The following is a 23,373-nucleotide window of genomic DNA, read 5'->3' as shown; positions in this document are numbered from 1 at the left end:
TTTAGTAGATTGGGCTGTGTTACAGTTCTGAGCTGTAATGAAGCTGGAAACTGTAAATGAGTGTTTCACAAAACTACTGTGTTCCAGAAGCTGTGCCTTTAAGAAAACCACAACATTTCATGAGAGTTGGCTGCACTAAAAGTAATCTCTGGGGATTAGAAAACCCCTATTCAGGCGATATTATAAACAGGCATTCAGACGTATTTACCTTCTGTTTCCTGTGCAACCCAATGTCTGCCAGCTTCCCTGTCAGTGGCAAAAGAGCCCCTGTGCCTGAGCTGGGTGCCTTGCTCCCCTTGTTTTCGTGAAGTTTCTCCCTGTCCCCACTGTGCTGGTGGTGCTGAGTGCTTCTGGACAGTGTGCTGGTGGAGTCCTTTATAAGGAACTTTTGTCTGTCTCTGCTGAAGAGGATTCTCCAAGGCAAACGTTGCTTCCTGTTTTAAAAAAGAAAAGTGCAAAAGAAATGTCTGGGAACAATAACTTTCATGGTTAAACGTGTCAGTGGAAATCGTTCCGCCCTGCTGTGCGCTGTGCTGTCTGATGGCATCAAACCGGGGGGACTGCCACAAAACAGACCCAGGGCCCACGGTGGCAGGGGGCTGGTGAGGATGCTTGGAGCGCTATCGGAGTACGTGGGTGGGGTAAGGGATTGGGGGATTTGGGAGCAGGCCGTGGTATAGCAGGCACTGCTCTCACCGAGCTGCCACACGCTGCCTTGCATCCCAGTGCTGGCATTCCTGCTGGATCTCAACCCCTTCTCCTTCTCTTGGCTGCAGATCGTGCTGTCGTCCTTCAAGCACGGCCTCTTCAGCGGGCAGTGGCTGCAGCAAGTTAGTTACACACGCTGGGAGGGCATTTTTCGCTGCATCCCCATCTTTGGCATGTCTTTTGCCTGTCAGTCGTAAGTACCCACCCTTCCCACTCCTGGCAGTTGTGGTGTGCAGTGCCTTTTTGTGAGGGTGGAGGGTCATAAGGATCTGCATGGGATACATACCATCTGGTTTCCTATTTTATTTTAATCCAAGTATTTTGCAGCCTGCAGAAGTACAGCATCTCTCTCAGTTGTGACCCTTCTTGTTACCTAGGTTGGGGAGGGAGCTGTGTTTCACTTGGGAGTTATTGTACTTAGGCAACATAACATCATTTGGGCCAAACAGCTCCTCAGTGTAATGCACATTGCTTTGGGACAGCTGCATAAGCAATGGATTTCCCCTGTTTCTTGTAGAGAATGAATCAGTACCAGGGAGGGCAGTGGGGCTGTGTGCTCCCAGGGGCTCCTGCAGGGCAACGCATGCCTCCTGCTTCCCCCAGTCCCTTTGCAAATACACAGAAGAGGACCACAGAGTCATTGACTTCGGATAGCTGTTTGCATGTTACCTGCTTTTCACAAGGCTTTCCTTTGGCATGCAGGAGGGCAGGATGACAACAGGCTATTTTCACGTTTCTAGCTGCATTACCTTCTGCACCAAAATGGCAAGTGAGCAATACGTGCCCAGCCAGAATAGTAACAGGCTTTAAATAGAAACGTATCTCCAAATGTGGACACGGAAAAGACCATCCTCATTTGGAAGGCTGGCAGAGCTGGGCTTTCCCCCCTGTAGTTCTAGCAAACGGGTAGCATGCCAACAGCAAATGAATGTGACAGATAAAATTTGTTCAGACTGCTGTGTTTACACCCACACACACGATCCAAATCATCTTTTTCCACTTATGGGCTCTCTTGGCAGCTCGGTCCCCACCCGAGCACGTTCCAGCCTTGCTGATAATGTCTCCATTACAACTGGCGAGGGGAGCTGAATTCTTGTACGGCTTTACCCAGTTTGTATTTTAGAATTTTCGTAATTTCTTTTGTTTTTTGTGTGGTAGTACCCACACAGTACCCAGCACAGTACTGCTGGGAGTTGGAAGCGCAGAGAAATCATTTGGTCTGGACCAGTGTGCACGTACCTAAATATAGACTCCATCACTGCACCTACGTGGCAAGCTAAACCAACAGCAATGTGTTTTTTCCAAGGGTTGGGGCGATGTGCTGCCCCAGCCCAGGCAGTCCTTGTAAGAGTGTTCTTCTCAGCTGGATAGGTTTGATTTTGCTGAACCTCTGAATCACCTTTTGAAAAATACGTAATTGTGAGTTGAAACAAAGCTCCTTTCCCTTCAGCATGTAAATGCAGCGTGCATACAGTAAGGAAAAATAAAGGCAGCATTATTGTACCTTGAAAAGCTGACCTTAATTTACTTGGAAGTTTGAACCCGTTGGCTCTTTAGAAGCTGGCCTGTTGCTGCAGAGCTCACAAAGTGGGTCACTGCTCCACAGGTGTGCAAGATGGAAATCTGCTTCGGGGCTGAGGATGGAACAGGAGGACTCAGGGCTCCCTGTGCTGCAGCCTTCTTGTGACACCAAGCCCTGGGGGGGGATCAGGAGCACTCTGCAGGAGGAAACCCCTTATTTCTGCCAATGGTTATTCTGCTGAAAGTGGGGATAGGACAAATCAGTGCTCACTGCCCCTGTGAGCATCAGTCCTGCAGGCAGCTGGCGCTGTGTCCAGAGGAGCTGTGTGAGGCAGTCCCTGCAGCACAGGGGTGTGCTTGGCTCCTCGTGCGGATGCTCAGCTCACTTTGTGCAGAGCCCTTTGAAGTTCAGGGATTAAGGGTTAAGGATTTTGCTCCTCTGCCTGACACACTTTCTGTTTGTGGCTTTTTGCCCACTGGAGCTGGGGATACCCCCTTCCATCTCACAGGGTGCTCCCCCTCCTCTTGATTACTTCAGTAACATGAAGCCCGGATGTAGCCACTTGAATTCAAATAACCAGACATTAATGAGTTGCTAAAATATGCATCTGATGTCAAAAAGTACATTCCACGAGCTTTCCAAATCTCTAAGTACCCCAAATCCCAGGCAGTCAGCACTCCCAGCTTCCTACAAACTGAGCTCCAACAGCAGCACCGAAATATGACAGGCACTGCATTTAGTTCTGTTTGTTTAACTTTTCGTTTAGACAGTGTGATGCTCTAACCTTCTTCCTGCTTTTACTTTGTAAACACTGCGTTACTTTAATTATCAGTGCCGAGGGCTCCAAGAACAATAATCTCAGTGCACTGCCTGGCCTGGTGCCACTGGTGCTCAGTGGAGCAAACGGCCATTAATTTTGCAACACTTTTGAACCAAAATGTTTACATCACACTTTCAGCTCCACGTGGTGGGGTGGGGAGAGCAGGAATATTTTTGCAACACTTAGAGTTATGAGTGTCTGCAATCTCTTGGCATTAGCAGTATAAATTGTAGAATAGAGGCGAGTGTTTATGCTCCATAGGGGGAAGGTGTCAGGGAGGCTTTGCTGCTGGGCTGAGGCAGGGAATGCACTCGAGTTCGGTTTTTTTTTTCTTCCTCTTTCTAGAAACTTTCCTCAAATAATTTACCCTTTTCAACAGTCAGGTCTTGCCTACCTATGATAGCTTGGATGAGCCGTCCGTTAAAATCATGAGCTCCATCTTTGCTTCTTCCCTAAACGTGGTCACCACCTTTTACATTACGGTAAGAAACTTCCCCTTCTCTTTCCTTGCCAGAAGTCACACTCTGGAGGGGCAATGGGGGGATGATTTGTTTCCAGATGGGGCTGGTTTCTCCTTATCTGTATTTATTCTCAAAGATACTTTGCTGAAAGCAAAATGAAATGGGGAACGATGCCTCGGCTCTGGGAGGTGTTGCAGCCAGGGCTCCCAGAAGGTTCCCTATGGAGGTGGCCCCACACTCCCTCCTTGGCACGTCCTCACTCCTGGGCAGTCATTGCCCCCCACCCTTTTGCAGAGAGCAGCTGTGCATGTGCTTTGGAGTCCAACCTCCCCTGCTCACCTCCCCTCCCGCCGGACAGGTGGGCTTCTTTGGCTACGTGAGCTACACCGAAGCCATTGCTGGGAATGTCCTCATGAACTTCCCTTCCAACCTTGTGACGGAGATGATCCGAGTGGGATTCATGATGTCGGTAGCTGTGGGGTTCCCGATGATGATTCTCCCATGCAGGCAGGCGCTGAACACCCTTCTCTTTGAGCAGCAGGTAAGACCTTCTCGTGTGGCCAGGAGCTGCCTTGATGTGCACTTAGGAAACTCGCTTGTCGAAGGGCTCCTGTGACTGTTTGACTTCTGCTGTTGGCTGCTGACCTGGGCTACGGTTGTGCCTTGGTTCTGAGGGGCTGCATTACAGTTTCTGACTCGTGGGTGGGTACCGCTGCCTGGAGGGACAAATGCTCAGCTCCCACTGCAGGTTAAGTGCCTGCTGTGCACAGCAGGAGCCTGATGGCAGCCTGTACATTCTGCTCTACTGACTGGTTAATCCGTGGTGCTTTGAGTTTCCTGTCCTCTCTGCAGAGGAATCCCGTGGGCAGCGGTGCTGGGGCTGTGAGCTGGGGGCCTGCCCTGCTGCTGCTGCTTCCCTGCTCGGCTCTCACGTAGAAGTGTTGCACAGTTCAGAGCTGAGGTGGTTTTCTCCCTCGAAAAGAAAGAGAAATGTGCTTTTGGAAACAGAGGAGCCTCCTTATTTCCTGCTGCTCCAGCTGGCATTCTTTTGCTGGCCAACTCAATCTCGCTTTGCATTTAGCTCAAGCTTCTGTTCCTGGCCTCAGAGCCTACCCTCATTTCTTCTGTGTGCCTGTGCTCGTTCCTGCTCTTATACTATAATTCCCATCTTCCCACCTTGTCAAAAGCTCCCTGAGCACAGCCTTCTCCTTTTGGGGTTCAGATGTCCCTTTCTCAGTGTCTCCCCGGCCGCGTGGTGCCGACACAGCGTGGAGCTGCAGTGCAGCACAGCCCTCTCCCACACGTTCACCTTTCCCAGGGTCAGATCTTCAGACAGCCGCTGTGACTATAGTTGGTCTGTCTGATTTAGACTGTGAGTCCCTTGTGGCAGTGGTGTGTTCTCCTCTGTGTATTGTACGGCACTAAGCATGCCGATGGTATTCAGTAAATAACAGTAAGAGATTGTGGGAATGTTCTGAGGCCTTTGTGTATCTGCATAAATAGAAACCTCTTAGGGCAGGAAATAAAACTCGAGCAATTTATAGCTCTAAATCCTGCCACTTCTGCCTGTGAGAAGCCCCCGGCTCTTTTCTCACGTTGGGAGAATCTGGGGATGGGGGAAGGCTATTGGAGCGAGGCAGTGGACGTGGAGGGCTGGAAGTGCCGGGGAAGCCTCACTTCTCCCCTGGGCTCCAAATGTGTCACTTTGCTTTTGTGTCCCATCTGCGTGCCCAGGAGCGTGGGGACCCGCTGGCTTTCAGGGGCACGTGGGTCCGTGGCATCCTGTGCTTTCCACACCTCCTGCTCGGGGAACGTGGGCTGGGACAGGAAATGGAGGGCATCTGGAAACCCTCCAGCATCAGCAGCTCCCCCGCAGCTCTGCTCATCCTCTGCAGCCCAGCTGGGGTGTCTTCCGTCACGTCGGAGGAGCCGGCCCACACACAGCAACGTGGTGGGAATAGCCCTGCTCCCGGAGGTGCTGGGGATGCCTCAGTGCAGCAAAACCAGAGCTCTTCCCAGTGCCTGCTCTCCCTCCTGCCTTCTCAGCTGCGCCTGTTTCTCATGCCCTCGGCCCTGGGGCCACTTACAGCAGCATCACTGGCAGAAGGATTCGGATACAGCTGTGCAGTTCACATTTGGGGCAGGGTGAAAACAGCAGCTTTGGCTGCGTGCCTCCTGTCAGTCTTGTTTTGAAGGTTCAGATGCAGTCGCATATTAAAACTATTCAACTACATCTAGCTGCCCCCCAACCCCGTCACTGCAGAGATCACAGTGCTGAGGTGATGAAACCTCCCCTGTTCAGTCTGCCTGGCTCCTTTTACCCCACTGGCAGAGCCTGAGGGGTGATTACCTCAGAACTGTGCAGGTGTGCAACGGGCTCAGTTCATTCTCTCCCCTTCCTACCTTTTCTCTTCCAGCAAAAAGATGGCACCTTTGCTGCTGGGGGCTACATGCCCCCGCTTCGCTTTAAAGCCCTGACACTGGCTGTCGTGTTTGGAACCATGATAGGAGGCATCATGATCCCTAATGGTGAGTGAGGGATTTGGGGAAAGGACTGTTCAGTGCTCATTCTTCCTGGCTCTGCTGGGTAGGATGGCCTGGCTTGTACTGCAGGCAGCTGCCAAGGGCTGCTGTGCTCGTGATTCTGGAAAAGAACAGCTCTGCTGACTCCTCTTGTTCTTCTTTGCCAGTGGAAACGGTCCTGGGCCTGACAGGTGCTACGATGGGAAGTCTGATTTGTTTCATCTGCCCGGCTCTTATTTACAAGAAGATCCACAAGAATGCACTTTGTTCACAGGTCAGTGATGATGCTGCTTGACATTCCCCTAAGCCCTCTGCAGCGCCTGGGAGCAGGGTTGATGTGGCTGCAGGAGGGCAGCTGCTCGGTGCTCCTGCTGTAGCTGCTTATCGCAGGTGGGACCGTTCTGCTCGGAGCTCACAGGGCTGGCTCAGTGCATGGTTGCCCCATTTTGCACAGAGGCTCTTTATATCCCTCTGAGCAGCGAGCAAAGCTTTCATTTGCTGCGTAAAATGCTGCCTCCAGTCTGCCTTCTGATGGGCTTCAGGTTCTGTATCCACAGACTGGGGAATCCAGGCAGCCTATAAAACCTTACATCTCAGCCTACCTGGGCTGGGTAAAATAAACAGGGCTTCTCAGCGATGTGGTTCTTGCTGCTGACCTACAGCTCTCTGGTCTCAACCAAAATAATAATAAAAGGGAACACACACGTAGAGGTGTTGCTTCAGGAATTGATCTTTAAAAGATTGGGGTCGTTCAGAGGCTATTAAAAGTTGAGCTTTTCCTTTTGCTCCAGTTTGAATTGGCCTCCTCGGGGACTGAAACAAAGTGGCTCTTTGCTGGGCTTGATCTCTCTGGTTCTGCAAGTACTGTGCTTTTATGGGGTCAAAATTAACATGCTTTGTTTTTTTTCTAACAATGACCGAATCCATGGCCTTTTAGCAGGCCTGTGCTCCAGCATCACCAGTCACGACAGCACTGATCTGGGAATAAGGTTTTCGGCAAACTGCGGAGTCAGCAGAGGGAGAGCAAGAATTTCTGTGGGTCCTACAGAACTAATGGCTTTTTCTGAGTTTAATGACTTGTGGGTTTGCAAACGTATGTGAAGCTTTTAAGCAGGGTGCTTTTTTTTCTTTCCCCATGCTTTCTCTGACACAAGGAAATAGTCCAACTTTCCAGCTTTCCCTCTGAATTCTGACACTTTGGTCCTAACTCCTTTGACTGAAACCCCAAGCAGGAGACTGAATGCCAGCCTGGATTTTTCAGGGAAACAAAGAGCACTTTCAAGTATTGCTTTCTATTCCGGCCGAGCCAGAACGTTTCTCTGCAGTGCCTTGAAACTGCACTCAGGGTGTGCTGAGCTCACTGGCTGCCCAAGGCGACTCTCAGCTGCCTGCAGTTGAATGCTGGGGTGCTCACAATGCGTGACCTGAAATGCTGCTCGCAGGACTGGAGATATTTGTCCTGCAAAAATCCCACAGAGGAATAAGGGCTTATCTGAAGCATCAGCCCCCGGGTTACCCTGGCATTTGAAGGGGCTGCTAGCAAGCTGTCCAGTCTTCTCTTGAATGATCCATGGCCTGTCAAGTTTGCATACTTGCTTTGACCGATGCTCTGAAGTGCTGCAGCAAGGGCACACCTGTCCTCAGGAACGCGTTCAGCTGCATAGCGCTCCGTGCCTCAGCTCTGAGAGCTGAGACCGGGGCCCAACCCTCTCCTTATCCCTCCAGGCCTTCTGCAGAGACTCATTTATTCATTCCCCGTAGCTCTTTCTTTGGTCTCCTCCTTCATTCCTGCTTCCTTTGATCCAGGCGCTGCACTCCATCAAAATGTGCTCCTGTGAAAAGTGGCATTCCGGGGGGAGAAGGAGCTGCCCTGGGCAGAGCTGTCCCTCCTCACTTTTCCCTGTCTGAACAGCACACGTACATGTTCTGCCTCCCCACCTGCACCCTTCTGAACATGCTTCCAAAGCAGCAGGTCTCAAATCCGGCTCTTTGACTTGCTGGGTTATCTGAACTCTTGCAGTATTTCTTCACGTGTGTTGGGCCACCTCTGGCTTCCAGTGAGGTCCAGGTTTTGTAGAGCTGGCAAGGTGATGCCAACTTAGGGTATGATACAGCACTGAAAGCAACCACGAGGGCTGCAGGGCAAGCAGGCAGTCCCAGACATTGGCTTCTGCCACCCAGCTGTGAGTTGTCACAGCCAATATGCAGGTTAGGCTGCAGCTGGGATCTACCTGGGGACGGTGCACTGCTGGAGAGAGCAGTGACAGCAAGGCAGGGGAGTTAAAAGCTCAAAGTGAGCCCTGTGGGGCTGTGGGTGAGCTGGGGAGGAGCATCCCCTCCTTGCAGCACGTTCCTGTGACGGCACAGCTCCGTGTCCCGCTGCCCTGGGGAGGATTGGCAGAGTACTGCTGAAGGTCGTGCTCAGGTCTGTAAACACAGCTTTGAACTTCCAGCAGGAAGGTGTTGGTTTCTCAGTGTTGACACAAACGTGTGTCTGAGAGGCCCCTCCTTGGGAGGCCGCGCTGCTGCTGTCCTGCTTAGGGAAGAGGAGCTGCAGAGGTTGCTTGGGTCAGGCAGCGCTCACTGCTGCATGGTGGGACGTTCCCCTCTCTGCTTTGGGTCAGTGCTGTGCATTGCTGTCGTGGTGGAGGAGCCGGGGAGGGACGCAGCTCTGCATTCCTTTGTGCTTACAGTGTCCTTCAGTGCACGGTGTCCAAAACAACACGGCTCAGGAGACGTCGTTACTTGAGGCAAACGTGGCTCTTGCTTTGTGCTGCTGGCTCAGGCGTGGTCAGAGGAGATGCTTTGAGCTAATGACACCTCTGTACAAAGTTCAAGCTTTCTTCTGGGAGGAAGCACAGCCAAGAGAAAGCGAGCAGCAGAGGAAACGGATGCGTAAACTTCCTCTTCCAAGTTCCTGGCCAGGCCCCAGTGCTGCTCTCGGGAGATGGGTGCTTGGTGTGCTGAGCTGCAAGCAGGAGGAGGCTGCGGCCAGAGGGATGTACCTCCTGCACAGAGTCTGTGTCCAGGAGCCCTTCGGTGGCTCCCAGGTTCCCCTCTCAGAGGCGTGGAGGAGATTTCCCCTGTGAGAACAGCTGCTGGCTCAGAGCCGCTCTGCATGCTGCCCCTCTGCTTCTTCAACTTTCTTCACCCCAAATGCGTTGGGTGGTTTCTGCCTCTGCTCTTTCTCGAGACACCACTGAGTCCCTGCAGCCCACACTACTGTTCCTGATGGTCCCTTGAGCACCAACTCCCTCCCTGTTATTTTTTTTGCACACTGTAGGTATCTCGGTGGAATGGAGCTGAATTACAGACCTCCACTTGGGTCTGCAGCATTCTTGGGCTGGGTGAGGACAGGGGTGTGGGGCAGCCTGGCCCCTGGGAAGCTCCCAGATGAACTCTAAACGTTGAACAATCAGAGGGGTTTAAATCCACAACATTCAAGCCTGTGGTTCCCTACTAAGATAAGAAACAACAAAAACCCTTTTAAAACCAGTAGTGATTTCAGCCGTTTCCTACGGTTTCCCTTTTCTCCTACATGGCTCCCGGTTCCTGTGGCACCAGAATACATCCTCTTTGTGGAAATGCTCTTCCTCTCTGCTGTTGTTTCTGGAGGACGCCGGCACAGCCGCGTTGCTGCCAGGGCTGTGGGTCGTGCAAGGGGGGGAAGCGGAGGGCAGGGACCTGCCTGCTGCTCCCAGCCTGCAGGATATCTGCTCTTTGTGCACAGGGCCGGGAGCAGACCTTGCTTCTGTTTCCTTTGCAGCCCCTCTAAGATGTGCCCTCTGCTCCCTGGCTGTGCTGCTGATCCCTTTTCCTTCCGAAGGCGTCTCCTGGGCGCTGACCACACTGACCCCACTTCTGCAGCAATGGGGAGCCCAGCGCCAGCCCCATCTCTCCCTTTGGACTTCACCTTTCTATTGTGGGCTCCCCCTTTTATTTCCCAACTTCTCCCTCCTCCGGTAGCCCGTGGCAGCTCCTGTTGTGTTCACGTTCCCCAGTGGCTGTTTCTGCTTTTTCTCACGCTGAGCTGCATCCTCTTGTTGTGCCCCTTGTTAAGTGTGGTGTACATGCTGCAGGATAAGGATTCTGGGGAGTAAGGCAGGGATGAGCCCTTTCTGAGTTAGATAAATTCTTTATAAAGTCCTTTCCCTCACAGGATCCAGGTTCTGTCTTACCATATTCCTTCTCTTTGATCTCAGCTTTCTGAGTTACTTCTTAGCAGCATCTTCCTAGCTTCTACCCCATTCGTGGAGCATTAGCTACAGGATTGTGCATGGACATCTTGCTTTCATAGATAAGAATTTTTAAACAGTTCCCAGGTAAACCTGGCCTGTGAACGGGTCAGGTACCTCTGCTCTCAGCCAGAGCTGACTGTGCAGTGTTGTGTTGTAGCTGCTCAAAGTGCCAGGCAGTGTTCCCATGCAGCTGGACTCCTGTCCACCACGTGCATTTTTCTATTCTGATGCCCCGTCCACCTCCTCTTGAACCCCTCTGATACAGAGGCGGTCTTTTATAACAGCTTCCAGCATCTGAAACTGTTGTTTTGTGTCTCTCCATCCAAATACAAACAAACCTCTGCCGAGAGCAACTGTTTCCTTTTTCACCTCTTCCATTTCTCCTCAACTCTCCCTTATTGCTATGGGAGCTTTGAGTTGTTTGGAAACACTGTTTGCATGCAGAACACTGCACAGTGTCATTTGCTTTGCCGTGCTAACCAGAGTTCATTGCAGATCATCCTGTGGATTGGCCTGGGAATGCTGATCATCAGCACCTACACCACCTTGTCTGCCACCGAGGACACGCCGGTGAAGACCGAAGAGGTGGGCATGGAGCACCTTGAGAGAGAGGAGGACAGGATCGACCAGGATGCTGTCAAACTCCCAGGTATGTGGCTGCTTGAGTTGTGCTTCCAGCTCTGCTCCCAGCTCCGCCTGTTGTGAGCACTGGGCAATTCCCAGGCAGCTCCCTGCAGGTTTTGCCCAGGAAGGCTGTGCTTCCTGGGGTGCCCGTGGTCCCTTTGGGAAGGACAGGCAGGGTGCAGGGCTGAGGTCCTTTTGTGGGAACAGAGCGTGGATGTCCCCACGAGGTGACCAGCACTGCCCAAGGACAGCCTGGTGCTGGCTGACCGTGGCTGCTCCCAGCATGCTGCCAGCACATCGTGCTCCCTGTAACAAGCCATTCACTGCGCTCAAAGGTATGTAAATTTACGGGCACTGACTTTTTTTGGTTGTGAGGTTGTAAATTTGGACTCAGATTTAGCTCTGACAAAGCCCTTGATTATGCCTCAGCACTGTTTACGGGTCCACGTTATTTATTATTTGTTTACCATGGCCGTTGATGGAATTACAGCCGAACCTCCCTTCCCCAGCTGCAGGCTGGCCTCGCAAGGCCACCACGAGCAGGTGTCTCCTGACCCCGTGCTGCCCCTCCTCTGTGCCTGCGTCCTGTTTCTTTATTTTATTTTTTGCTCCATTCTGCTTGAGCTTTTTGTTCTTCGGGGGCCTTGAAATATCCTCGCCGAGATTGAGAACGGAAGCGAGAGAAGGGCTGTCTCTTCTGGAGCTTATCCTCCCTCCCTGTTGTTGGCTGGGTTCCTGCTGAGCAGCTCTGAGCGTCTCCGACAGCGGTGCTGCCGCGATAACATTCACTCCTGGGTCGCTGCGTCCCTGGCAGCTGAGGGGTTTTCTGCCTCTGCTCTCACAGCTCACCCGAGATGCATATGCCTTCCCAGGCACTGTGCTGCCCGTGAACTCTGAGCAAAAGATGCTCTCAATCCCTTAATCGTGCTCACTCAGCAGGGCTGGGAGGAGGGATGCGATTGAATTCTTCCGTCTCGGTTAATTTTGGAGCAGTAATGGCCAAAGAACAGCTGCTCGTTTCAGGAGGAGTCGCTAATGACACGCCTGCTTGTGGCTGGGAGGATAAAAGAAGTCCCATAAAGGATGGTGTCCGCTGGAGCTGCTCGATCTCTTTGCCACTTCTTCCCCATGTGAAGCATTGTGGGGAGCTGCACTCAATGGTTGTGTGGTGCCCTGCTGTACCCACACTGCTCCGAGCTCGGCAGTGTCTGCACCGCCTGGGACTGGCTGCTGGGTTGTGTCAGAGAGTCAGAACCATGGCATGGTTGGCTTGGAAGGGACCTTAAAGATCACCGAGTCCCAGAAGCCATGCCGTGGGCTCTCCTCCAGCTGCTCAAGCTGCCCAGCGCCCATCTATGGCCTCCGGGGATGGGGCACCAGCACTTCTCAGGGCAGCAGTGCCAGGGCCTCAGCAGGGCCCTGGGTGAAGAATTCCCTCCCAGGACCTGGCAGCACGGTGCCCCAGCGCTGGGGATGCACAGCTCTGCCTGTCCCCATGCAGGAGCCGCGGCCGTGCGCCGTCTGCCTGCTGCTGTCAGAGTGCAGGGGGAGCTTTATGGGCTCCTTTGATGTTGAGCAGCCCAGAACTGTGCAGACTTTCATTAAAGCCCTGCCCTGTGGGCCCTGGGATTATGAATATTAGAACATTGCCCTTTTATGTGAACACGTATTGACCGGCGAGCTCTGAATAGTGTTTTTACTAACGACACCCAAGTGCCCATTACAGCCCCAGCCTGTATTGCTTGAGGTTTACTGTCAGCAGCTCTTCGGGAAAGGTATAAAACCCCTTTCAGAAGCGTTCAGCTGCACCATGCAGCGTGTGCACGGATGGTAAAAGGTTGCTAAGCTGCCTGTGGAAGCTCATGAAGGCAATTATCCATTAGGAGAAAAAAAAAAAAAAAAAGCTAATTAGGCAATTTCTCTCTGTATTTGAAAGCACCCTAGAGGGTCTCATGGGGCGGATTAAGATTTTGTAATATTTTTCAGCTCCTTACTCCACTGCTGCTGCTTCGCTCTCTGCCTCTCGCCTTGTGCAATGTTGGTAACAAAGCCCCGATTCACGCCGTGATGCAATGCACCCTTTCCCCACTGCACCACGAGCCCCACACATCCACACCCCATGGGTGCGGGCAGCACCAAGGGTGCCCTCTTGGATGCTTTGCATTGACCTCGACAAGAGCCCATCTCGGTGCAGCTCCACCAGTGGCAATGGCTGCGTTGTTTGCTGGAGTGGCCCTGAACATGTGCGAGCCATGGATTATGCACAGCCCCTAATCGCTGTAGGAACAGCTTGATGCTGCTGCAGCTCTCCCCGGTGCTTTGTGCGAGCGAGCTTTTAATAGTGCCTGTGACACAGAAAAGGAACTATCAGCCTCCTGTAATTTGGGTTCGTTTTTACTGCTGGTGCGTCAGGAGACAACTGTGAACTAATTTCAGGGATGCCATTTGATAACCTTGTGAAATCTGTCACCGTTTCAGCCATCAGGGGGGAGCTCTCCTGGGCGCCGCTTGGCCGGGGCTCGGTGCCTGTGTGCCTGGGGGCTCCTGTGTGCTCCAGGCTCTGCGGGGCAGCCCCGCTCCATTCCTTCCCCCGGGGCTCCGTGGCTTCTGGGGACCGGCTTGCTCCCATCCCCGCTTTTCTCCTATTATCCATTTTAAAATGGGGCTGCTCCTTTTTGCTGGGCTGAAGTTCAAGCGGGCTGTGTCCCAATGCTGGTGTGACCAAGAGGTGCTTCTCCCCGTCTCCTCGTGCTGTCCCCAAGCAGGATGTGTATAGGATGCATGGGTGCACAACTCAACGCGGTCACTGCTTCAGTGGACGAGAGCGCTGTGAAAACCACGTGAGGAGGGATTTAATGCCTTTCTGAGACCGCTGCTCCCATCCCAAGCAGGAGCAGGGGGAAGGGAAGCTTTTAGGCTGCTAATCATGAAATTTTATTGCAGCCTGGAGAGGCTGCTGGCAAACCACAACACATCGGCGCGCACACGCGCTCACAAATCAGCTGCAGAAAGCCCCAGCAGCCCCCCCACGTCCGTGAGTGTGAGCGGAGCTGTGCTGCGGGTGAGCCCTGCGCGGGGCCGGGCGTGTTGCTGTAAGCCGAGGAGCTTTTATAGCCTCTCAGCCTTTGCCTGTAAAGTCCAACGCCGCTCATAAAACATTAAGAGGCACAGCATTACTGTAACGCTCTCCAAAGGGACCTGAAGGGCGACTAGACAGTTAGAGTGATTATTACACATCCTGAGCAAAATTGTTCTCTGCAAACCACATACAGCCCCTCGTAGATTTCCATGCAGCGTGAGAGGTCGTTAATTCACGCCCTGATGATGAACTTAATTTTGTTTCCTGCTGAGCAAATGACGGCTTAGAGGCAACTTTGTCTTATTATGGCATGGAGACTTTGGGTTTTGTTTGTGTTTTGTTTTTCTTTCTGCCTTTCCCCGCATTGTTTTCAGAGCGCAGACCGTGGGAGCCCTCTCCTGATTTACGACGGAGCTGCTGCAGCCACGGGGCTGCTTCCACCTGCTGTAGCACACTGGGCATGGCACTACGGGCTGCGGGCACTGCGCCCGCTCTGCCTTAACTCCTCTGCTTCCCCTTAGCGTGCACAGCTTCCTTCTCTCCCCAGATTTTCCTGTTTTTTTTCTTTTTTCCCCTCAATCACCCTATTGCGTTATGGCCACCTCTGGTTGTGATTTCCTTCTGCATTTGCTGCGTTCTGCAGCTCTGATTTCATCCACAACGCAGTTTCCCCCGTACACAGCAATCTCCACGCTCCGCCAACCAATGAACGACGCCTTTCCTCCAAAAGAGTTTCCTCCAAAAAATGTTTTGCTGCTGGGCCAGGCTTTCGCTGGGAACATCAGTGGGAGCAGCGCCGAGCACCTCCCTGCACGGCCCTGCATCCTGCTGCTTCCCAAGGCACACGTCCAGCAGTGGGCACCAGCCCCTGCTCTGCGCCGTCCTGCACGGAGCATCCTGCCCTGACCCTGAGCCCTGGGAAGCCCCTCCGTGGAGGCAGACCCTTGGGATCGGCTGCGGTTTCTCAGAACACCCGCATCCTTTCCTCCCACCCTCGCTGCAGAACGTGGCCGGGGCGGAACTCAGGGCCAAGGACTCCAGGTTTCTGGCTGAGCCCTGCGTGCTTCTGGCACAGCTCCTTCTGGGCCAGGATTTGGCCTTTTTCTTCCCCGGCTTGGGTAAGGCCCACGCAGCTGAAGTTGTGGCAATCACTTCTTTCCCATGAGTTCATCTTGTAATAAATCGCACCAGCCCTGTGGAGGGGGAGGAGAAAATTGAAAGATGTTTATAGAATTAATTCCCCAAAGGAAATTGCGTGGAGGAGGGCGGGGGGGGGGGAGAAGACTTGGGAATTTTTTTGTTACAGAAGAAGATTTTTTTTTTCCTTCAGTTTGTAGGATGGAAAAAAAATCTGCAGTTCAACTTCAGCGCTGGGAAACAATTCTGTTTCCTCCTCTGCTTCTGTCCTAGGAGCAGTGTGCTCCAGGGGCCTTCCCCGAGGTCCCCGCATCCCCTGGGGCTTTGTCCTCACGGTCCTTCCTTTCTGCTCCCCAAAACCTGCTGCTCTCTTCCCTCCTCTTCCAGGGGAACGGCAGGGCTGGGAAAATGCTCTCGCACTGCTATGAAAATTGAAAGGAATACATAACAAAACAGGCGCGGAGCTGCTCTGCGGTGTTCTCCCAGCATGGGCGGGTGCTGGGGGCTGTGCTGGGCCCCCAGGTCCCCCATGCTCACAGCCCTGCAGCGGGCAGCCCAGGCGGATGCTACCATCTGGCGGCTCGGGCTCGCAGCAGCTCTTGCTCTGCACTGCTGCACTGGGGAAAGGAGCAGCGAGCAGAACAAAGCCCCGGCCCCGCTTTGCTGGCGCTGGGGGAAATAGAGCTGTCACGTGGAGCAGGGCTGCTCTGGGCACAGCAACCACCTGGGTGCTGCTGGGGGGTTGTCGGTGCGGCTGTGCGTAACCCCTTCCACTAACAGTGCTGCGTTTCCAGAGCAGAACCCGGCGGTGGAGGAGGCGGAGGATGACCGCCATAAACCAAAGCTGCTGGATGAGAAGGAGGAGATGGAGCAGCCACAGATCAAAGTGCCCATGGAGGTACCTGAGACAGACGAGGAGAGGGGAAAGCCAGAGGAGAAAGTGCAGCTGGACCGGCCCGACCAAGGTAAGGAGGGATGCGGGGAAGGGCCGTCAGCTCTGGGACTGCTTTGGGTAAAGGTTCTGATCTCTGCCGGTTGCCTCGTGGGCTGGGGATGCTGCTGTATGATGCTCTTGGGGCTGGTTATGAATGCAGCCTACTGATGAGGGAGCAGATGAGGGGGGCAGTGGGTACCCAGGCACGGCCACATACACCGTAAGCCCACTGGCACGGGGCAGCCAAGCCCTGACCCTGCTGCCGTACGCTCTAGGCATCGCCCTGCCCATGGGGGAAGCACATCGCCACGAGCCGCCCGTCCCGCACGATGAAGTGGTGGTGGACATGGGCAGGGAGCGTGAGGACTCTGTTGAGAACAAGCAGGCGCTCGGAGGAGACGAAGGAAACGCACCGAAGGCAGCGCCGCGCGAGCCAGCTGAGCTGCTGCCCCAGAAAGAGGCACAAGGGAAAGAAGTGATCGCTGAGAACCGAGGGACTGAGAAACCTGTAAAGAATCTGAAGAACGCCCCGGAGGTGAGCGTGCCGAAGGATGGCCGGCCGCCGTACAAAGAGCAGGAGCCAGGCAGAGCAGCGCCAGATGCCAAGGCTCGAGCTGCCGTGCTGGCCGGTGAGAAGAGTGCTGAGGCTGCAGGTGATGGGGAGAAGACGAAGCTGCAGTTCCCCAGGAAGGCGGAGGAGGTGGTGAGGTCCCTGGAGAAGGAAGCAGATCCTGGTAAGCTCCCTCCGCGTGGCTCTGAACAAATCCTCTGGTTCCGTAATGTGCCCCCAGTGACCGGGCAGTGTCCTTGCTCCATCCTCCAGCCCGGTGTTTCCTTCTAATTTCACAAGATGAGCACATGAGCATGCACAGCCCCTTCAGCAGCTGCTGGCAGAAAGGAGGAATCTGGTGGCTTTGACAGCTACTGTAATATCTGTCAAACAGTTGTTTGCCAGCCTGCTAAATGTCAGGTGCCGTGCTGTTCCCGTGCGTCTCCCAACTCACTGGGGATGCGGAGCTGGGAGATCTTGACAGGTAACACATTGCTAAGTGCCCATCTGAAAGTGACTTAGAGCCATTTGTGCATTTTAATTGGCTGAGGTAGTTAGCACTGGCTCGCTGCCACGAGTCTATAAGATTGTTAAATATTTTTTTTTTTTATTACTTCCCTTGCAGTCATCAGGTTGAATATAAACTGTGCTGGCACGGGCAGGGACAACGCGATGCAGAATCACTGTAAAGAACCTCGAGCTCCTCCCCGATGCCAGCACCTGTTGGTTTGTTCATCTGCAGGTGTAAAGCCAGAGCTTCCCCTCCCGGAGCGCGTGGAGCCAGCTCAGCCCCAGCAGCTGGAGCAGAGGGAGAGCCGGAATGGCGAGGACAGGCAAGCGGAGAACGCAGAGAACAAGCTGGAGGGTAAGTGCAGGACGTGGGCTGCCAGCGCAAGATTCCTCTGCAGGAGGAACGTGCCAGCCCTGCCAGGCCTGGCTCTGCTGAGCACATAGCTTTGGGCCAGAGTCACCTCGGCGACGGCAGCAATTAGTGCCTGTCTGCAGCTGACGCCTCCGGCGGAGGTTGGCACGTTGCTGCTGGAGTCCCTGGCACGGTGAGGCCGGCGCGAGGCCGTGAGTCACGGCTGCTCTCTGGCTTCCTGCTCCAGTGCCAGCAGCCCTGACTCGATCCGAGCACGGCCGGCGTAAGGCCGTTTGGATTCTGCAAAACACGGGCAGAGCTGGGTGCCCTGCAGGGTGGGGAGCCCGGGGTGCCCCCTCTGTGGGGCCGCGTGCCCACCTGGCACCGCGCTGTGACCCCAGGGCTGCGCTGCCGTCAGCGGGGTGAGGCCGAGTGCTTTGCTTTTATGACTGTTGATGTTTTGATGAAGAGTGCCTGTTAGAGCCCAGCCCGAGCGCTGGCTGAGGTCTGCTTCCCGACATCAAAGGGGAGCTGGGAGGCAGCGCAGCCTTTGTTTGCGGGGAAGAGGTGTGCCACACAAACACGGAGCTCCGTGTGTTTGCGAAGCTCTCAGCCAGAAACGCTTTGATTTGGCGTTAAACCTTTGCCTGCACTCAACCCAACCGTTTCCATGCTGCGCTGGGACCGGCAGGCTCGGAAGGGGAGATGGCAGAAATGCCTTCATTGTTTATTTTGAACCAAGTGCGAAAAATAAACAGATCGTGAGGAGTCAATTGTGCTCCGAAAGGCCGCGCTCCCCCCGCAGCCCGACATTCTGCAGCGCAGTGAGAGGGGAATTCCGGAGGCCCTCTGCTAATAGCACTGTAACGTGAACTGGAAATACTTCTCTGTAATCACTTTGTGGGTGATTAGCAGGACAGGGGTAGGCGGCTGTGCTGGGAAGGGATTAACGTGAGCAGCATCCCGTTTTAATTTAGATGGCGTTTTACAGGCTATTAATTTTGACATTATTTCCTTTGGGGCATAATGGTTGAGAAACACCTCGAGTTTGGGGAAAAAGCTGTTGGCTGGTGCAGGAGGCGAGTGCCACACACTCGTGCTCTGCAGATGGGATACACCCAGTGGCTCCCGAGAGGAGAGCAGCAGCAGTGCAGCACTGGGACCATTTTGTGTGTTGCGGAGCTCACAGCGAGTGAATCAACCTGAATCACTGCTGCTTGGCCTGAGCTGTGCTCTGCTTTGTGTAACTCGCTCCGTGGGGTCTCGCTGGTGGGCAGGATTCCCGGTCCCAGTGCTTGGAGCTGCTGGCTGGCGCTGTGCTTGCAGCCTGCCCTGGAGCTGCATGCAGGCTGCCGGCCCCCTGCTGCCACATGGGACCTGGTCCTCCTGGATGCCCACACTCAGAGCTGTGCAGGGTCGTACCATGGCGTTTCCTGCTCTGGAGGACTGGGGGCTGGCTTGTCCAGCAGCATTTGCAGACCAGGACTTTCCTGCTGAAGAAAGCCACTGCAGTCTCTCCAGCGCTGAGGAGGATTTGGAGTCATGGATTTTTTTTCTTTTTTCTGTTTCTAGAAGCAGAGCAGGCAAAAATGCTTGATCATGCCATGCTGCTGCAGGTGATCAAAGAACAGCAGGTGCAGCAAAAACAACTACTTGACCAGCAGGCAAAGCTGCTGGCAGTGATTGAAGAGCAACACAAGGAGATCCACCAGCAAAGACAGGAAGAGGGAGGAGAGGAGAAGCCAAAACAAGGTAAGGAAACCATTGGGGAGCGTGAGCCCTCTGTGAGCTGCTCACTGCTCAGAGCAGCTTCAAAATCAGGCTGGGAGAGATCCAGGTCCCTCCAACACATGGCAAAATTTGGTCTGCAGCAAACCATTCCTGACTGTGTTTGAGCCCCGAGGTGGGGATCCCCTGTGCAGAGATGCTGCTGCTGCTCATGTCTCCCCCTGTTTCCCCACCTGCCCCTTGGTGGTGGTCTCATTCTTCAGTCTCACGTTGTGCACAACGTGGTGGGAGCAGGGAACCTATTCCTCGCTAGTAAAAAAAAAAAAGGTTGTACATGTCAGTTTTTCTTCTGCAGCAGAAATGCAACAGGAGCCTGCTGTGCCTCTCTCCAAGAGTAAGGAGGAAGAGAGCCTAGGAGCTAAGCAAGAAGCTGCTGCAAAGCCACTCGGTAAAGAGCCACCGGAGCACCCTGTGCCGGGCGCAGGCAGGCAGCCTGCTGAGTCAGCTGAGCAGCGCAGGGTGACAGCAGGAAGGCTGGAGGAGGCTGGGCACAGGCGTGAGATTCCTGGGGTTCCTCCCAAGGAGCGAAAGGTGCCACAACAGGAGATTGACAGAGCTGTTAGAAATGCCGCAGAGAACTGGGATCCCCTTCACGGAGATGCCCAACGTGTTCCAGCAGCCAGAAACCACCTAGAAAAGAAGCCCTTGGCTGAGGATGCAGGAGGAGGTCACGAAGCCAAAGCTGGAAGAGACGTCCACGAGAATTCCCTGAAAGCTGTGGAAGCAGCTACAGTTCCTATCCAAAGAGAACAGCTGGGGGCTGCCAAGGTTCAGGGAGTAGCAGGAAAGAGTCTGGAAAGAGACTCGGGAATAGACCTTAAAGCCAAAGCAGTGAGTCAGGTGGAGCCCAAAGACCTGGCAGTTGCACTGGCCTCCTTGAATAAACGGAACGTGGCAGGGAATGAGCAGCACCTACGGGAGCATCCGAGAGCTGCAGATGCTGAAGGGGCTGATAAGCAGCAGCCAGCCTCACGGGGGGAGATGGCCAGCAAAGGGCAGGCGAAGGAAGAGGATCCTCAGGAGAGGGTGGTGGATGTGGCCCGGGACCCTCAGGAAGAGCTCCAGGGCAAGCAGAGGCGTGCGGTTGGAGGGCTGGCAAATGGTGCTGAGAAGAAACCGAGCCCTGAGAACGCTGCTGCCCAAAAGCCGGAGAAGGGAGTGGCAATCCCTGGGGACCAAAAGCAGGATCACGACATCAAACCGAACCGGGACCTGAAACTGCAGGTGGACCTCGACCTGCGGCGAAGGAGGCGGGACCTGCTGCCTCGCCAGGAGGAGGAGGAGGAAGCCGCACAGGGGGCGGGGGTCTTCATTGGCCTCAACCCCCTTCCAGATGTGAAAGTGAACGACCTGCGCAGCGCTCTGGAGACACGCCTGAACCAAGTGGCAGAGGGAGCACAGCAGGTGGTCCACAGCCGGCAGATCAAGCAGATGACAGAGGCAGATGGGAGCATGTGAGAGGGTGGCCGTGCGCCGTGGGTGGCTCAGGGTGTTGGCCACGGGTGTGAGGCTGGCAGGCTGTGCAGGGGAGGCTGCAGTTCTCCGGCTGTTTGCTGCTCAGGCAGCAGTCACCGAGCCAGCTGTGTGTTGTTGGATGCAGCGTGCGATCCGCGGGGTCTCCTGCAGCTGCAAGTGCTCTGCGGGCTCCTGGAGTCCCTGCAGGGTCACACCTCCCCTGTGTGCCTGCAGAGAGCTGAGGAGGTGACAACCGTGAAAGCAAAACTCCTGCTGTCCTCTGGCTTTCAGAGGTTGCCATTGAACTTGGTTCCCTGCCAGCTTTCAGGGGCTGTTTTCAACATCTTGTTCATATCAAATTGCCTTCTCCCTCCAGCTGTCAGCTCCCCCTTCAGAGCCAAGGTGTCTGTCCGTGAGGTTCCCCTGCCTGCTTGGAGAGGCTTCTCTGGATTCTTCCACCCAGGGCTTTGGGGCAGGGATCTGGGTCTGCAGGAGCAGAACTGGGGAGAGATGCCTGACTCGTGAAGGGTTTCGCTCTGGAGCAGCACCAAGGCAGATTGAGTTGAGGACAGGCTTAGCTAATTGCTTTGGTGTTTCTCTTGAAATGGGAGCTGTTAGTCTTGCATGTTTAGGAGTTTAGTTGTGGTTTAGGGACCTAGTTTAGTAGAAATGCTGCCTTAAACGGGCACAACTGCTGCTGTTGTGCTGCCTCTACTCCCAGGGATTTAATTGGTTGGCCACACACTAGCAATAACGATGAGCTCTGCTCTCTCTTCACCCTCTCTGGATGCTCGCACTCTCATCTCTGCTTTCAAGCTTGACTTCTTCAGTCCAAAGTGCATTTCAAAGCTCATCCCGGGGGCTGCAGACCGCCCCCTCTCCAGCTTGATTTTTCTGCAAGAGGCAACTAATTAAGGAACAAAACACGTGGCTTGAAAGGACGGACTCGAGGGGCTTGGCTCAAGCGTACCTACCTCTTCTCTGTAACTCGATGGAGCTGTTTGTTTTTTGTGTTCTTCCCAGCCTCGTTCCCATACTGTGTTTTACATCCATAGATGTCAGTACTTTGCCCCTAAAAATGTATTTTATGAGCAAGGAAGGGAAGAGCTCTGGTTTGTTGCAGGCTCCCAGACAGTGGTTCGTCCCATTGTTTTTTATTTTTACATCCTGACTTGCGAATGTAAGAAATCAAATCCCAAAGCTCACACTAGAACGGCTGACATTTCCCAGCCTGGAGTCTACAGACCTCATCACTGTGGTGGTTTTTATATCAGTATCTCAAAAGTGTCTTTGGTAAACCAGCCTCGTTGAGTTTGTGTCTAGCGGGACCTCCTGGAGCCAGAGCGTCACCAGGCCTGTAGGACAGACACACTGTTCTGTAACTGGGCCTTGGCTGGGTCGCTCATGTCTGCTCCAGCAGCCAAAGACTGCTGTGTGCCTGGATGTGCGCCTGTTGCTTGAAGGACGTCCTTGAGTTAAAGAGTCACAGAGCAACAGCTGCGACTCAGCCCCACTTCTTCACCAAGACCTCCCATGCCACTTCCCCGTGCGTCTCCTTGTGACTGCCGTAGCCTTAACCCTCAGGACTTCATTGTACAAGTGAGCTTCTCCATCGCGCTGTCTTAAAGCACAAACCCAGGAGCCCCGCACAGCAGGGATTGGGCAAGGCAGGGGCTCCCGAGCACATTTCTCAGCGTGGCGACGACTTGCTTTGTCATCCCCTGCAGCACTCAGCTGCCCTTATAGGAGGAGGAGCTTCCCTTCTCACACCTTGTTGTGTGTTGGGTCCACCCCAGGCTCTCCCAAACCGCAGGACGAGGACGTGCTCCTGCCCTGCGGCAGTGCTGTGGATTTATTGCTGAACGTCTCTGGGGCGTTACGGATTTGTTGGCGTCGCCTCCATGAACACAAAGGACCAAAGATGCTCTGACATTCCCCAGCAAGCCAGGAGGGACAGCATAGTCCCTGCACGGCCTCTCCTTGCCAGGGACCGTTTGTACCGGGGCTGGAGGGAGACTGAGCTGTGCAGATCAATAAAATAAGCTGAAGCATCTGTATCTGATTTTATTTTTTTAATAAACGGGCCGCGGTTCCCACACAGGCACTGCTGAGCGGGGAAAAGCTTCTGCGTGGGGGGGAAGGAGCCCGGGGCCGGGGCCATAACGCCGGCCAACCCCGAGCTCCACCCCCCGCGCCGCAGCTGCAGTCGCCGCTGTCACTTCTGGCACCTCAATCACTTGGCCGCCGCCGCCTGCGGAAGGAACCGAGTGAGCGCTGCTGCCGGTATTCTTCCCCACCCTCTGAGGCAGCACCCCGGGCCTACCGCGCGGGCGAAGCACTCCCGCAAGGCCTGGAACTCCCGCAGGCAGACGTCCCGCCGTAGCTCTGCGCTCCCAGCGGAGGCCGCGGCCACGCAGCGCCCGTAAGCCGAGGCCTTAAGCGGGGAAAAGAAAGAAGCGAGGTCACCGAGGCCTACCGAGGTGTCTGGGTCACCGAGAATGCTCCCGGCCCGGCCCCACCTGCTCCCCGCAGCCCGCCAGCAGTGCGGGGAAGCGCCGCAGCCGCGCTCGAGCCCGGAGCCAAACGCCTCGGCCCGACATCGCCTCACACGATGGGCGCCGCCATGATAGTGGAAGAGCTGTTGGCCGCCCGACCTGCTCACCCACGTGCCC

The 23,373-nt window shown here is 54.5% G+C and overlaps 2 protein-coding genes across 2 annotated transcripts in view; one reads left to right on the top strand and one right to left on the bottom strand.

Annotated features, from left to right (window-relative positions):
- SLC38A10 (solute carrier family 38 member 10) overlaps nucleotides 1-22,756 on the top strand; it is a 23,850-nt gene extending 1,094 nt beyond the window's left edge. The window contains exons 2-12 of the mRNA XM_010721422.2: nucleotides 684-901; nucleotides 3,430-3,532; nucleotides 3,870-4,052; nucleotides 5,929-6,040; nucleotides 6,202-6,308; nucleotides 10,768-10,921; nucleotides 15,907-16,077; nucleotides 16,322-16,780; nucleotides 17,339-17,461; nucleotides 19,031-19,210; nucleotides 19,542-22,756. Coding sequence (XP_010719724.1) covers nucleotides 684-901; nucleotides 3,430-3,532; nucleotides 3,870-4,052; nucleotides 5,929-6,040; nucleotides 6,202-6,308; nucleotides 10,768-10,921; nucleotides 15,907-16,077; nucleotides 16,322-16,780; nucleotides 17,339-17,461; nucleotides 19,031-19,210; nucleotides 19,542-20,704 — 2,973 coding nt within the window. The 3' untranslated portion in view covers nucleotides 20,705-22,756. The remainder of the gene's footprint in view (nucleotides 1-683; nucleotides 902-3,429; nucleotides 3,533-3,869; nucleotides 4,053-5,928; nucleotides 6,041-6,201; nucleotides 6,309-10,767; nucleotides 10,922-15,906; nucleotides 16,078-16,321; nucleotides 16,781-17,338; nucleotides 17,462-19,030; nucleotides 19,211-19,541) is intronic.
- NDUFAF8 (NADH:ubiquinone oxidoreductase complex assembly factor 8) lies at nucleotides 22,751-23,373 on the bottom strand. The gene is made up of 3 exons (XM_003211622.4): nucleotides 23,221-23,373; nucleotides 23,025-23,135; nucleotides 22,751-22,952 (listed from the first exon to the last, which is right to left on the bottom strand). The coding sequence occupies exons 1-3, from the start codon at nucleotides 23,299-23,301 to the stop codon at nucleotides 22,935-22,937; spliced, it is 210 nt and encodes a 69-aa protein (XP_003211670.1). The 5' UTR covers nucleotides 23,302-23,373; the 3' UTR covers nucleotides 22,751-22,934.

The sequence above is a fragment of the Meleagris gallopavo genome, chromosome 20 (genome assembly GCF_000146605.3).
Source record: "Meleagris gallopavo isolate NT-WF06-2002-E0010 breed Aviagen turkey brand Nicholas breeding stock chromosome 20, Turkey_5.1, whole genome shotgun sequence".
Taxonomy (NCBI): Eukaryota; Metazoa; Chordata; class Aves; order Galliformes; family Phasianidae; genus Meleagris; species Meleagris gallopavo.
Note: the sequence above shows the minus strand (reverse complement) of the source record. Positions and strands in the feature narration are given on the sequence as shown.